At 28.1% G+C, this 15,355-nt stretch overlaps 2 protein-coding genes across 2 annotated transcripts; both read right to left on the bottom strand.

The window, feature by feature from the left end:
• Positions 1-6,034: 6,034 nt before the first annotated feature.
• LOC131606049 (small ubiquitin-related modifier 2-like) lies at positions 6,035-6,865 on the bottom strand. The gene is made up of 4 exons (XM_058878335.1): positions 6,758-6,865; positions 6,537-6,611; positions 6,221-6,370; positions 6,035-6,121 (listed from the first exon to the last, which is right to left on the bottom strand). Exons 1-4 carry the CDS (start codon positions 6,863-6,865, stop codon positions 6,035-6,037), a joined length of 420 nt encoding a protein of 139 aa, XP_058734318.1.
• Positions 6,866-8,356: 1,491 nt separating this feature from the next.
• LOC131606048 (uncharacterized) lies at positions 8,357-11,523 on the bottom strand. Its single transcript, XM_058878334.1, has 8 exons — positions 11,416-11,523; positions 11,195-11,269; positions 10,879-11,028; positions 10,723-10,779; positions 9,078-9,230; positions 8,857-8,931; positions 8,543-8,692; positions 8,357-8,443 (listed from the first exon to the last, which is right to left on the bottom strand). Exons 1-8 carry the CDS (start codon positions 11,521-11,523, stop codon positions 8,357-8,359), a joined length of 855 nt encoding a protein of 284 aa, XP_058734317.1.
• Between the last annotated feature and the right edge of the window lie 3,832 nt (positions 11,524-15,355).

The following is a 15,355-nucleotide window of genomic DNA, read 5'->3' as shown; positions in this document are numbered from 1 at the left end:
GTTTCTTCTTCGCCGGAAAATGTCATTCTTCAAACTGAAAAACAAAAGAATCATAAAATCAGAAAAACAATTGATTCAAGCAAAACACCAAAGCCACACATGATGCTGAATCAGATATATAACCTGCACAGGAATTTTCTCTCCATTGTTCTGCTTAACTGCATGCATAAAGTTGTCTAGAAGCTCCGCATATTCCTAAACAACGATGAACAAACACAATGTTAGCAATATAGAAATTTCACACCCAATGTACAAAAACCAGTGAGTGTTAGGGATGATCAAAGCTTCCCAGTTGCTCGGTTATGTCTAAGGCCAACGTAAAACTCATCACTCAACAACTTCTCATTGTTTGTGCCAACATCGATCGCTATCACATGAAAAGAGAAAGTGAGGTAATGTTAGAACAAACATGAATATGAATAAGAAGTCTCAAGAAGATTCATAATTCATCATTAGGGTTTATGTGAAGGAACCAGAATTTTTAAGGGGAATGATTCAAATCATGTTTAAAGGCCTCATACAGTTTCACAGAACAATCATCGACCTAATATTTACTACAAATCACAAATAAACTTTAGTTCACAGTAAAGAGAAAAAGAATAAGTTAACATCTGAGACAAAAATTTTCACTGCAGAAAATCAACAATAACATCACAGTTACGGTTCAGTACCAGGGGATTAAGATTCAAAACCCTAAAATTCCATCATCATCGTCATCATCATCTATACAAATTTTCCAAAAACAATGAGAAGAAAGAAAAAGAACGCAGTTCATATTTAGTAAACCTGATACAACACTAACATTCATGAAACTTTATTTCATCATCATCTTCCTCATTTTTTTACACAAACCCTTCACAAAATATTGAGAGAAGAAGAGAGATTATAGAACTCAAAATACCAAAAAACAAAGAAAGATCTCACCGATTTGTTGTGACTTTCAACGTCACCAACATCATCAATTTTCACGACCGTAACCCTCAACAACAACCATTAACGGTTCAGAATCAATATCACGATATAATCAGCAAACGTGTTCATCGTCACCATCAACATCATATTCATCATCGCGAACTCAGCAACAAACCCTCAACGAACAACAAACCCATCAACCAACAACCAGATTCAATAACAAAACTGCATGCACAAAAATCAGAAGAACAATATCAGAGAAAGAGTTAGGAAATTGGTTTACTTTTCGGAAGGAAAATGAAGAGAGATAGGGTTTGTATTGATTGGAGCAAAACCATAGCTGCAAGCAATCTGAAAAGTTGAGGCTGCATATTTGATAGGGAAAGGTTTTCATTTAGTGAAAAGGTGAATAGGGTTTTGCGAAAAAAGAGAAGGAGAAAGATGGGAAAAATAGAGAAGAGAAGTGAAATTGGAAAGAGAGAGCAACCTGATGCAAAGAGAGTGTCCACGTGTATAGTCTAAATGAAGAGGAATTGAGAAAAGGGCATTTTTGGTATTTCCAGAACAATTAACTTTCTTATATGATAGATTTTTGGCCAAATAACTCGGATTTGATGAGTCATAATGAAAAACATTAGAATTCAAACGTGATTTCTTCTCTAGTAGAGGATGTCGCGCAAAAGGTACTCAATACTCCTTTAGTCGAGGCAGTTCAAGTGGATAAGTTAGTTTGAAAATTGGAAAAGAATGGTAGGTTCCCCGTCCGTAGTTATGGTGGAAATATGTTAGGTTAGGCTAGAGTTTAGAAGACCTAAGTTTGTCCTATGATAAACTTAAAAGACATGAGTCTGGCTTATGATCTATGATAAGCTCTTTTTTTTTTGTCTGACCTGATCTTTTTAAAAGTCTGGTCTGACTTGAAAGCCTATTTAAAAGTCAGTTTCTCATTAAGGTTTTCCATTAATCCATATTAATTAAGAAGCCTTATAGATCGGCCTATATATCCATATATAGGTGGACCCATTTAGTTTTTTTTCTAATACATATGCATATATATGTCAACACATTTAGATTTCTTTATAATATATATGCATATATAAGTCAACCTATTTAGACTATTTTTAATATATATAAAAATATAGGTCGGCTTATAAGACTTCATAGGTTTTTTAATAGCATAAGTCTGACCTGTTTAATTAAATAGGCTTTTAAAAAAGTCCAAGTCTAGCCTTTTTATTAAATTGGTTTGGCCTAACCTTAAATAAGCTAGGTTATATGTCCATGTAGCCTGGCCTATTCTCATCCCTATCTGTAATGCTTATCGTTATTGCATTAGCAGTAACTCTCACCTTAGGATTAATGAGAGATGTGACTTGATTTAGAACATTAGAAGGCAATTTTTAGACAAAGGTGTTGATTGCCCTTATGGTTCTATTGGTTGTATGGAAGGAAAAGAGAACAACTATCACTTATTTTTCAGTGCCCAAAGAGTATTAAGTGTTTGGAAAAAAAATGGAATTTTGCTCTATGCTGCAGTAGTTGATCAATAATAGAGGAGCATTTGCTGTTGTTATTTTTTCTTTCTTGCAGGTCTTTAATCAAGATCAACAGGATGTTTTCTCAACTATCATATGGAGCATCTGGAAAGGTAGGAACAACCACATTTGGAATCTTATAAAAGACTCTCCATACACTATTTGTAATCGAGTTGCGCAACTTTTGTAAGGGTGGGGAGAGGCTCAACAATTTCGAGCCAGCGATGTATCTCATGTTCAAATGACAACTGACACTAAGTGGAATAAACCTTCGGTTGGTCGTTTTCAAGTGTAACAGTGATGCATAATTCTCTAATAATTAGGTTGGTATAGGTGCTTGTCTTAAAGATAACGAGGGTCATTTTATTACAGCCCGAACGAAATGGTTTTTGCCTATTACAGAAGTTGATATTGGTGAAGCTCTAGGTCTTATGGCATCTATTGAATGGGTGCATGAGATGGGATATGATAATGTGGATTTCAAATTGGATGTCAAAAGCGTTGTTGATAGTGTGAACACTCTGAAACCAAACGACTCGGATTTTGGTGTTGTTACACGTGAATGTAACTGATTACTTCATCTCTTATTTAGAAACTCTCATGTTAAGTTCGATAGAAGACAAGCTAATGAGGTTGTTCGTGCTTTGGCACAAATGACTCCATCTTTTACTAATTTTCACAATTTTATCGATGTACTAACATGTATCCATAATATTATTATTCAGTGTTTTAAAAACTGGAACGGACATCAAACCGGTGGGGTATTGGGTCACTGGTTTATTGGTCGAACCACTGGGTCACTGGTCGAACCACATGACTAAACCGGGTTAAACCGGATAACTCGGTTGAATAGACCGGTCGTATAACAAAATTATATAGGTGTAAAATCTGTCGAACCAGATAATTCAGTCCGTACAAAATATAACTAGTACTTAAATTTTTTAAAAACATCATATTATAAAAAAAATTCACAAATTCATAATTTAAATTCAAATTTTACACATAAGTATCACACACAATCAAATAGTACATAATTATAAAATATAAACAAAAGTTTAATCGCAACATAATTTAATTGAATAATTTATAACAAAATAATTTCATTGTCTACTAAATTTAATTTCAATAAAAGAAAATTTTTTCAATGTTGGGATCTCCTTCTTCAATATCAAAATTATCTATAACAAAATCAACCGCATCTACAACCATTTTTTTATTTTTTATTTTAATTTTTAATTAAAATAGTCAAAATGACATTGTTTTAATTTTTTAAAATAAAAAATGCATTTAAACCACCGGTTCACAAAAACCGCCGGTTTTCCCAATTTTAGCGGTTTACACCGGTTTTGACCGGTTCAATGATATTCTCGATCCAGCTATTGAATCAAACCGGTTACCTGGTCGGTTCCCGGTTCGACCGGTCCGGTTTTTAAAACACTGTTATTATTAATTATATGAATTAAGCCTTTTTCCTAAAAGAAAATATAAGCACTCACTGTAATAAAAGTGAAATTCAAAAAATTTAATTGCTATTTGTTATTTGTGTAAAATTGGTTTAGGTGTACTAAAACATTACTAGAGTTCAAATATATTATTGTCATGATTCAAATAGTATTAACTTCAATAAAAAAAACATAAAACATACACCGTACGAGTAAAGCATTAACAACATGTTTAGTAAAATTAAAAAATTAATTTGAATTTAATTGAAATATATCCACAGTAAATAATAACTATCAATTTATAAATTACGTTTGACTTTTATTTTAAATATATTAAAATATTTTCTCCGTTTTTTATTATAAATCATTTTAGAAAAAAATTTGTGTTTAAGTATAAGTCGTTTTATAATTCCAATGAATAATCAATGATATTTTTTCTATTATATTCTTAAATATTTATTATTTATCTCCTTTCAATTATATAAATTTTTGTTCCACGTGTTATTAATGAAGGACAATTTTGTAAAAATCTTTATAACATTTTCATACATTTTTTTAAATATATTTATAATAAAAAACAAAGATAGTACTTTTTAAATAAATAAGATGAAAGTCATTCATTAATAAAAATCTAACATTTATGGTTAACTAAAGGTGTAAAAAAAATTACATTGTTGGTATATATTAATTAAATTATTATCTTTTTATCTCAAAATTTGAAATTTTAATTATGTTTAAATATTTTTTGTTTATAGTTCAATTTGGATTGTAATTGTCTAAAGGAGGAGGATCAATAATGACCGAGAAACAAGACTTCATAAAAATAAAAGTATTAAATGAGAGTACTCAATAGTTTTTTTCATAAAAATTGTATATAATTGATGACTTTTGTTTCTAATAAGATAATCTTGCTATAACTGAGGTTTATATAACCTATTTTTACAGTTAGATTTTGTTTCACGTTAACTTTGTTCTATTCGAGTATGATATTTATAGATAATATTTGATTAAATAAGTCAGAAAAAACAAAGTATGATATTTATAGATAATATTTGATTAAATAAGTCAGAAGAATTGCTGAAGATTAACGACCTCTTAGAAATGAATCCACAGAATTGAATACCTGAGTCGTTAAAGAAATTAATTACAACATTTCAGGTGATTTTTTTTAGAGAAGTGGTGTAAGCTTAATTCCACCCTATTTGATGTTATGATCTTCTCTTGAATTGCTTGCTACTTAACATTCATTAGAGATATCGTTGAAAAGAAGAAAAAAAGTATAGTTGAGAAGTTTGTCTCTTGGATGATACTTGCACCATTTAATAATTTCTCCTATGCCATGTTGGGAATTCAATAATTCACTTATTTATGAATGATATTTTAAATCTTATAATAATTTTGATATTGCGTTGTGACCTAACAAGTTTAATTGCTGTGTAATTCAATTCAAACCACTTACAATTTTGTAGCTTTGAGCTTGCATTTTTCTAACATATTATTTAAAAAAATAATACTTTTACAGTATATTTCAAAATATTATAACTACAATATCAAACAAATTTACCTGTGCGAAAGCACGCGTATTATACTAGTTTTAGATAAATAGGATAAAAGTCAGTCATTAATGAGAATCTAATGATTATATGATTAATTGGTTGTGTACAAAATATTTTACATTGTCAGTATATACTAATTAAATTGTTATCTTTTTATCTCAAAATTTGAAATTTTAATTATTTTTAAATATATTTTCTAATGATAATTCAATAAAAATTTATCCACGTATTGCAATTTATTATAATTTAAAATAAAATTAATTTTTTTTATCACCCACTACTTGTAATACAAAACTGGAATTACTTCTTCGGATCAAAACCGGAAATTAAATTTCGATTCCAATGTATAATTTATCAAATTTTGATGCACACCGAAAATATACTTTCGATTTTAAAAGACATTTAAGGAATTTCGCATGATAATCCATTCAAACATATATTATACATAAAGAAATACGATAATCCATATATATATATATATATATATATATATATATATATATATAACTAAAGATAAGTAAGTGCAAAGTTCAGATGCAACATCTGCATAATACTACTAGATAAATGCATTAATTAGCCTTAACCAAAATCAATCAAATTTCATCCTAAACGATAAAACACCGCAAGCACTCATGTGAAGCATGACGAGAATTTCATCGCCATCCTGAATTCCGAGCTACATAAAATATAACCAAGAATTATGATAATGACACGATTATATAGTTAGCTTAAATTTAAATGAAATAATAATGAACATATATTCACAAACACAAACCTCATATGGAGTCTCCTCAGGTTTGGTGAGACGCCCATCAAACAAAAAACCAACTGCATCAAAATTAAGACGATAATGCAAACAATATTTATCCATAATATTTCTCAATGGATCGGTTCTTCGGATCACATAAGAAGCTTCAAATCCATACTACAATATCCAAAAGTCACAAATTAGTGTAACACCTCTCATGTTAAAATATGATTATCTTGTTGTGTCGTGTCCAGGTGTAATATGTGTTTTATAGAAATAAACAAAAAAGCATTAACCTTAAATCCAAAACCCTAAAAAGGAAAAACGGTGGTGGAATTCGTACCTGGCCTTTGACCTTAATTTCGATACAATCTTCTTGGAAGGCAGCATCTATTTCATCCCCATCTTTTAAGTTTAGCTAAAGCATAATATGTATATATTCAAATCAAAACTCAACAGTGAAGTTACTTTATGGTAATATTAAACCCTAATTTAACCTCAAGAGAACGTAACCCTAACAATATTATAAAAACAAGTACTAGAAGTATAGAAGTGATGATGTACCTGAAAGGGAGAGAGGTTTGGTGATATGAGACGAGAATCAAAGAGAAAAACGGTTGAGTTGAAGTGAAGAGAGTATCGATCACAGTAAGAATTCATGAGCTTTTTCATTGAAGTGTTTCTTTTCACCCTGAAATAAACTTAATTGATCTCACCCTACAATACAATCAAAAGATTAGCTATCAAATATCTCTACTATAGTAAAAACAATTTTAATGAATTAATTTTTAAGAGCATAGAGAAGGAAGGAAGGAATGAACGGACAGTGTATTTGACGAGGACCGTGATGTGGCTGGTTGGCTCCATGTATGTCAAGAGTAGACGACGTCTTCTCCGATGATTCCCCTTATAACTGAGGTTTATATAACCTATTTTTCCAGTTAGATTTTGTTTTAGGTTCACTTTTTTCTATTCGAGTATGATATTTATAGATGGCATTTGGTTAAATAAGTCAGATGAATTGCTGAACATTAATGACCTCTTCGAAATCAATCCACAGAATTGAAGACCCGAGCCATTAAAGAAATTAATTACAACATTTCAAATGGTTCTTTTGTAGAGAAATGGTGTAAGCTTAATTCCACCCTATTTGATGTTATGATCTTCTCTTGAATTGCTTGCTACTTAACATTCATTAGAGATATCGTTGAAAAGAAGAAAAAAGTATAGTTGAGATGTTTGTCTCTTGGATGATACTTGCACCATTTAATAATTTCTCCTAAGCCATGTTGGGAATTCAATAATTCACTTATTTATGAATGATATTTTAAATCTTATAATAATGTTGATATTGCGTTGTGAACTAACAAGTTTTAATTCTGTGTAATTCAATTCAAACCACTTACAATTTTGTAGCTTTGAGCTTGCATTTTTCTAACATATTATTCAAAAAAAAAATACTTTTACAGTATATTTCGAAATATTATAACTACAATATCCAACAAATTTACCTGTGCGAAAGCACGCGTATTATACTAGTTTTAGATAAATAGGACAAAAGTCAGTCATTAATGAGAATCTAATGATTATATGATTAATTGGTTGTGTACAAAATATTTTACATTGTCAGTATATACTAATTAAATTGTTATCTTTTTATCTCAAAATTTGAAATTTTAATTATTTTTAAATATATTTTCTAACGATAATTCAATAAAAATTTATCCGTGTATTGCAATTTATTATAATTTAAAATAAAATTAATTTTTTTATCACCCACTACTTGTAATACAAAACTGGAATTACTTCTTCGGATCAAAACCGGAAATTAAATTTCGATTCCAATGTACAATTTATCAAATTTTGATGCACACCGAAAATATACTTTCGATTTTAAAAGACATTTAAGGAATTTCGCATGATAATCCATTCAAACATATATTATACATAAAGAAATGTGATAATCCATTCATATATATATATATATATATATATATATATATATATATATATATATATATATATATATATATATATATATATATATATATATATATATATATATATATATATATATATAACTAAAGATAAGTAAGTGCAAAGTTCAGATGCAACATCTGCATAATACTACTAGATAAATGCATTAATTAGCCTTAACCAAAATCAATCAAATTTCATCCTAAACGATAAAACACCGCAAGCACTCATGTGAAGCATGACAAGAATTTCATCGCCATCCTGAATTCCGAGCTGCATAAAATATAACCAAGAATTATGATAATGACACGATTATATAGTTAGCTTAAATTTAAATGAAATAATAATGAACATATATTCACAAACACAAACCTCATATGGAGTCTCCTCAGGTTTGGTGAGACGCCCATCAAACAAAAAACCAACTGCATCAAAATTAAGACGATAATGCAAACAATATTTATCCATAATATTTTTCAATGGATCGGTTCTTCGGATCACATAAGAAACTTCAAATCCATACTACAATATCCAAAAGTCACAAATTAGTGTAACACCTCTCATGTTAAAATATGATTATCTTGTTGTGTCGTGTCCAGGTGTAATATGTGTTTTATAGAAATAAACAAAAAAAAAAACCTTAAATCCAAAACCCTAAAAAGGAAAAACGGTGGTGGAATTCGTACCTGGCCTTTGACCTTAATTTCGATACAATCTTCTTTGAAGGCAGCATCTATTTCATCCCCATCTTTTAAGTTTAGCTGAAGCATAATATGTATATATTCAAATCAAAACTCAACAGTGAAGTTACTTTATGGTAATATTAAACCCTAATTTAATATCAAGAGAACGTAACCCTAACAATATTATAAAAACAAGTACTAGAAGTATAGAAGTGATGATGTACCTGAAAGGGAGAGAGGTTTGGTGATATGAGACGAGAATCAAAGAGAAAAACGGTTGAGTTGAAGTGAAGAGAGTATCGATCACAGTAAGAATTCATGAGCTTTTTCATTGAAGTGTTTCTTTTCATCCTGAAATAAACTTGATTGATCTCACCCTACAATACAATCAAAAGATTAGCTATCAAATATCTCTACTATAGTAAAAACAATTTTAATGAATTAATTTTTAAGAGCATAGAGAAGGAAGGAAGGAATGAACGGACAGTGTATTTGACGAGGACCGTGATGTGGCTGGTTGGCTCTATGTATGTCAAGAGTAGACGACGTCTTCTCCGATGATTCCCCTTATAACTGGGGTTTATATAACCTATTTTTCCAGTTAGAATTTGTTTCAGGTTCACTTTTTTCTATTCGAGTATGATATTTATAGATGGTATTTGGTTAAATAAGTCAGATGAATTGCTGAACATTAATGACCTCTTGGAAATCAATCCACATAATTGAAGACCTGAGCCATTAAAGAAATTAATTACAACATTTCAAATGGTTCTTTTGTAGAGAAATGGTGTAAGCTTAATTCCACCCTATTTAATGTTATGATCTTTTCTTGAATTGCTTGCTACTTAACATTCATTAGAGATATCATTGAAAAGAAGAAAAAAAGTATAGTTGAGAAGTTTGTCTCTTGGATGATACTTGCACCATTTAATAATTTCTCCTATGCCATGTTGGGAATTCAATAATTCACTTATTTATGAATGATATTTTAAATCTTATAATAATGTTGATATTGCGTTGTGACCTAACAAGTTTTATTGCTGTGTAATTCAATTCAAACCACTTACAATTTTGTAGCTTTGAGCTTGCATTTTTCTAACATATTATTTTTAAAAAAAAATACTTTTACAGTATATTTCAAAATATTATAACTACAATATCCAACAAATTTACCTGTGCGAAAGCACGCGTATTATACTAGTTTTAGATAAATAGGATAAAAGTCAGTCATTAATGAGAATCTAATGATTATATGATTAATTGGTTGTGTACAAAATATTTTACATTGTCAGTATATACTAATTAAATTGTTATCTTTTTATCTCAAAATTTGAAATTTTAATTATTTTTAAATATATTTTCTAACGATAATTCAATAAAAATTTATCCGTGTATTGCAATTTATTATAATTTAAAATAAAATTAATTTTTTTATCACCCACTACTTGTAATACAAAACTGGAATTACTTCTTCGGATCAAAACCGGAAATTAAATTTCGATTCCAATGTATAATTTATCAAATTTTGATGCACACCGAAAATATACTTTCGATTTTAAAAGACATTTAAGAAATTTCGCATGATAATTCATTCAAACATATATTATACATAAAGAAATATGATAATCCATTCATATATATATATATATATATATATATATATATATATATATATATATATATATATATATATATATATATATATATATATATATATATATATATATATATATATATATATATATATATATATATAACTAAAGATAAGTAAGTGCAAAGTTCAGATGCAACATCTGCATAATACTACTAGATAAAAGCATTAATTAGCCTTAACCAAAATCAATCAAATTTCATCCTAAACGATAAAACACCGCAAGCACTCATGTGAAGCATGACAAGAATTTCATCGCCATCCTGAATTCCGAGCTGCATAAAATATAACCAAGAATTATGATAATGACACGATTATATAGTTAGCATAAATTTAAATGAAATAATAATGAACATATATTCACAAACACAAACCTCATATGGAGTCTCCTCAGGTTTGGTGAGACGCCCATCAAACAAAAAACCAACTGCATCAAAACTAAGACGATAATGCAAACAATATTTATCCATAATATTTCTCAATGGATCGGTTCTTCGGATCACATAAGAAGCTTCAAATCCATACTATAATATCCAAAAGTCACAAATTAGTGTAACACCTCTCATGTTAAAATATGATTATCTTGTTGTGTCGTGTCCAGGTGTAATATGTGTTTTATAGAAATAAACAAAAAAAAATTAACCTTAAATCCAAAACCCTAAAAAGGAAAAACGGTGGTGGAATTCGTACCTGGCCTTTGACCTTAATTTCGATACAATCTTCTTGGAAGGCAGCATCTATTTCATCCCCATCTTTTAAGTTTAGCTGAAGCATAATATGTATATATTCAAATCAAAACTCGACAGTGAAGTTACTTTATGGTAATATTAAACCCTAATTTAACCTCAAGAGAACGTAACCCTAACAATATTATAAAAACAAGTACTAGAAGTATAGAAGTGATGATGTACCTGAAAGGGAGAGAGGTTTGGTGATATGAGACGAGAATCAAAGAGAAAAACGGTTGAGTTGAAGTGAAGAGAGTATCGATCACAGTAAGAATTCATGAGCTTTTTCATTGAAGTGTTTCTTTTCATCCTGAAATAAACTTGATTGATCTCACCCTACAATACAATCAAAAGATTAGCTATCAAATATCTCTACAATAGTAAAAACAATTTTAATGAATTAATTTTTAAGAGCATAGAGAAGGAAGGAATGAACGGATAGTGTATTTGACGAGGACCGTGATGTGGCTGGTTGGCTCCATGTATGTCAAGAGTAGACGGCGCCTTCTCCGATGATTCCCCTTATAACTGAGGTTTATATAACCTATTTTTCCAGTTCGATTTTGTTTCAGGTTCACTTTTTTCTATTCGAGTATGATATTTATAGATGGTATTTGGTTAAATAAGTCAGATGAATTGCTGAACATTAATGACCTCTTAGAAATCAATCCACAAAATTGAAGACCCGAGCCATTAAAGAAATTAATTACAACATTTCAAATGGTTCCTTTGTAGAGAAATGGTGTAAGCTTAGTTCCACCCTATTTGATATTATGATCTTCTCTTGAATTGCTTGCTACTTAACATTCATTAGAGATATCGTTGAAAAGAAGAAAAAAAGTATAGTTGAGAAGTTTGTCTCTTGGATGATACTTGCACCATTTAATAATTTCTCCTATGCCATGTTGGGAATTCAATAATTCACTTATTTATGAATGATATTTTAAATCTTATAATAATGTTGATATTGCGTTGTGACCTAACAAGTTTTATTGTTGTGTAATTCAATTCAAACCACTTACAATTTTGTAGCTTTGAGCTTGCATTTTTCTTACATAATATTTTAAAAAAAATACTTTTACAGTATATTTCAAAATATTATAACTACAATATCAAACAAATTTACCTGTGCGAAAGCACGCGTATTATACTAGTTTTAGATAAATAAGATAAAAGTCAGTCATTAATGAGAATCTAATGATTATATGATTAATTGGTTGTGTACAAAATATTTTACATTGTCAGTATATACTAATTAAATTGTTATCTTTTTATCTCAAAATTTGAAATTTTAATTATTTTTAAATATATTTTCTAACGATAATTCAACAAAAATTTATTCGTGTATTGCAATTTATTATAATTTAAAATAAAATTAATTTTTTTTATTGTTTAAATAAAAAAGTTAAATTTTTAATAAAATAATTATGCATTTTTTACTGTAATTTTTTTTTACCCGTTTTCACTCCACCAACCTTTTTTTGTCGTTTGTAACGTTAATCTTTTTTATATTCACTCATACTTTATCATCTATCATCCCACTAGAATTTACACATATGCATTTAATATATTTTTGATATCTATTGTTTAACTGTGTTTAGTGTTGTTACATTCACTTTTTAAAAAACTTAATTTAATAATAATTTATAAAAATAATATAATTGTTAAATTATTAATTAAGTAATATTTTTTAAATCATTTTACACTGCTATTAAAGTTACTACTTTACTATAAAAATTTCACTTAACTTATTATTAATTGTTATCCAACTCGTTCAATTTTAAATTAACTATCAATCGATATCACCTACAACGTAAAACTATGGGCAGAAGCAACCGCAACAAATTCCAATATAAAACACATATAGTTAGACAACAATAATTGTCCAATTTTGTTGGTTTTAGAAACAATGGCTCCATTCAAATATGTTACCTAAAGTGTAGTAGTTCTAATGAAATCGCTTTGCTTTTTGTTTGAATAATTCTATGTACAAAACCAAAATGTAACATGAATTGTACCTGGTTTTAAAATGTAAATATATATAAGAATATATTTGAACGTGCGGTACACAAAATTGATTACAGTAGATTTGAGTTTGATAAAATTGATTTTAATAGAGTTAAGTTTAACAGATTTATATTTAATTACATTATAAAAATGAATCGAACAATAAATTTATTTTAACTTTAAGTAGAATTAATTTCAAAGGCATAATCAATTCTACTTTAACAAATTACAGAATCGAATATATTAAAATCGTTGAGAATCAATTTTGCATTCTAAAAATACTATTACCTTTTCTAAGATTGAAAACAAACATACAATAACTAATTTGTAACATAAAATTTTCTAGAATAAATGTCTAGAATTAAAAAATTGTTTAAAATATAATTTTACAAGATTATTTCCAAGTGAAAAGATAATTTAATGTACTTAATTAACAATAGTTTTATAAAAAATTATAAATATTTTTTTAAAAAAATATTCCTATATTTAAGAATATAATTTTTTAATAAACTGAATATCTATGTGCACAACAGCATAAAAATTAGCTATCGAAATTTTAATTATTTATATTCTATCACACTTTTCATTTTCAATAAAATTATGAGTTTTTTTTTTCTTTTCCGTAAGAATAACACAAATTGATGAGCATTCTTAACTATTTTATGTAAATTTAGTTTTTTTTAACAATTTAATAAATGGTTTAGTAGAATTTTTTTAAGGAAACTAAAGAGGATGTAATACTAATATTTGTAATTATTCAAATAATAAATAATAAAATTAATATATTTTTAGTTCCTATAATATTTTTTAAATTTTTTCATAACCCTTATAATTTTCTTCTTCTTCCTTTAAAAGTCAAATTAAGTTGAGACCTAAATGGAGACTCTAACAAACTTTGCACATGATGTATGTGTTATGATAGAAGTTGCTTAAAATGTATAACTTACTTTCTATATCTTTATTTGTGTTAATTTGGTTTTCTGAACATTAAAGTTTAAAACTATATTTATGCAATTTATTCTTGATAAAAAATTTAATTTTTTTAGATGATGTTAATAGTATTCTAAGCATACCAACAAAAAAAGTTATCGAAAAAGTATAATAGTACATCATACATGCATGATGACTTAACAATATTGATAAAGACAATTTTTGAAGTATTAAAAATGAAACTTTTTATAGTTTTATAAATATATCTAAGAACATGGTGATTTTGTATGGCCTAAAAAATATTATTTATAAATATAATAAAATATATTTTACATGTTTAAATAAAAAAAATCCACATAAACAATATACATAGAGATCCCGTCTCTTCATTTAAAATCTTAAGACATTAGGTATATGAGTCATATTTTTTATAAATCTAACATTTTATTCATTTATAGCCGATATGGAATTAATCACTCACACTTGAACTTAAATTTTTTTTAAACCAAAACACAATAGATGTTTTTTTCTTACGGGAAAAGGCTTAATTTGTATCATTAATAATAATAATTATTATATTCTGGTTACATGTTGGTACATCGATAAAATTGTGAAAACTAGCAAGATATGGAGCCGCCCGTGCCAAAAACAAGAGTAACCTCATTAGCCTGTCTCTTAGCAAACTTAACATGAGAGTTCCTAATAAAAGAGTCAGTAATTGATTAGATTTACGTGTAACAACACTAAAATTCGAGTCGTTTGATTTCAAAGTGTTCACATCGTCCACAACGCTTTTGACATCCAATTCGAAATCCACATTGTCATATTCAAGCTCACGCATCCATCTAATAGATGCCATAAGACCTAAAGCTTCACCAATATCAATTTCAATACTAGGTGAAAATCATTCCGTTTTGGCTGCAACAAAACAACCCTCACCATCTCTAATGCAAGCACATATACCTATCTTATTATTAGAGAAGGATGCGTCGATGCAGGGCCGGCCCGACAAATGTTGAGGCCTAAGGCCGAATTTTAACAAGGTTTTTTTTTTCAAAAATCAAGTTTATTATTTATTATTTTAATTTATTTTTTGAGCTTTTTAAAATGAAAAATAATTATTTACATTACAATCAATTTTAATTAATATTTTTTAATTTATAATATAGTCAACTCATTTATTCTT

This window comes from Vicia villosa, linkage group LG5 (genome assembly GCF_029867415.1).
Source record: "Vicia villosa cultivar HV-30 ecotype Madison, WI linkage group LG5, Vvil1.0, whole genome shotgun sequence".
In the NCBI taxonomy this organism is placed as follows: Eukaryota; Viridiplantae; Streptophyta; class Magnoliopsida; order Fabales; family Fabaceae; genus Vicia; species Vicia villosa.
This window is presented reverse-complemented; position numbering and strand designations above follow the sequence as displayed.

What these genes read in the sequence shown, in the direction of transcription:
- LOC131606049 (XM_058878335.1), bottom strand. Translation starts at nt 6,865, where the DNA reads ATGAAAAAGCTCATGAATTCTTACTGTGATCGATACTCTCTTCACTTC. An exon ending in CAAACCTCTCTCCCTTTCAG is followed by an intron (nt 6,612 to 6,757) that starts GTACATCATCAC and finishes ATTATGCTTTAG; the next exon opens with CTAAACTTAAAAGATGGGGA. An exon ending in CTGAGGAGACTCCATATGAG is followed by an intron (nt 6,122 to 6,220) that starts GTTTGTGTTTGT and finishes TATTTTATGTAG; the next exon opens with CTCGGAATTCAGGATGGCGA.
- LOC131606048 (XM_058878334.1), bottom strand. Translation starts at nt 11,523, where the DNA reads ATGAAAAAGCTCATGAATTCTTACTGTGATCGATACTCTCTTCACTTC. An exon ending in TTCACATGAGTGCTTGCGGT is followed by an intron (nt 9,231 to 10,722) that starts GTTTTATCGTTT and finishes ATTGTATTGTAG; the next exon opens with GGTGAGATCAATCAAGTTTA. An exon ending in CTGAGGAGACTCCATATGAG is followed by an intron (nt 8,444 to 8,542) that starts GTTTGTGTTTGT and finishes TATTTTATGCAG; the next exon opens with CTCGGAATTCAGGATGGCGA.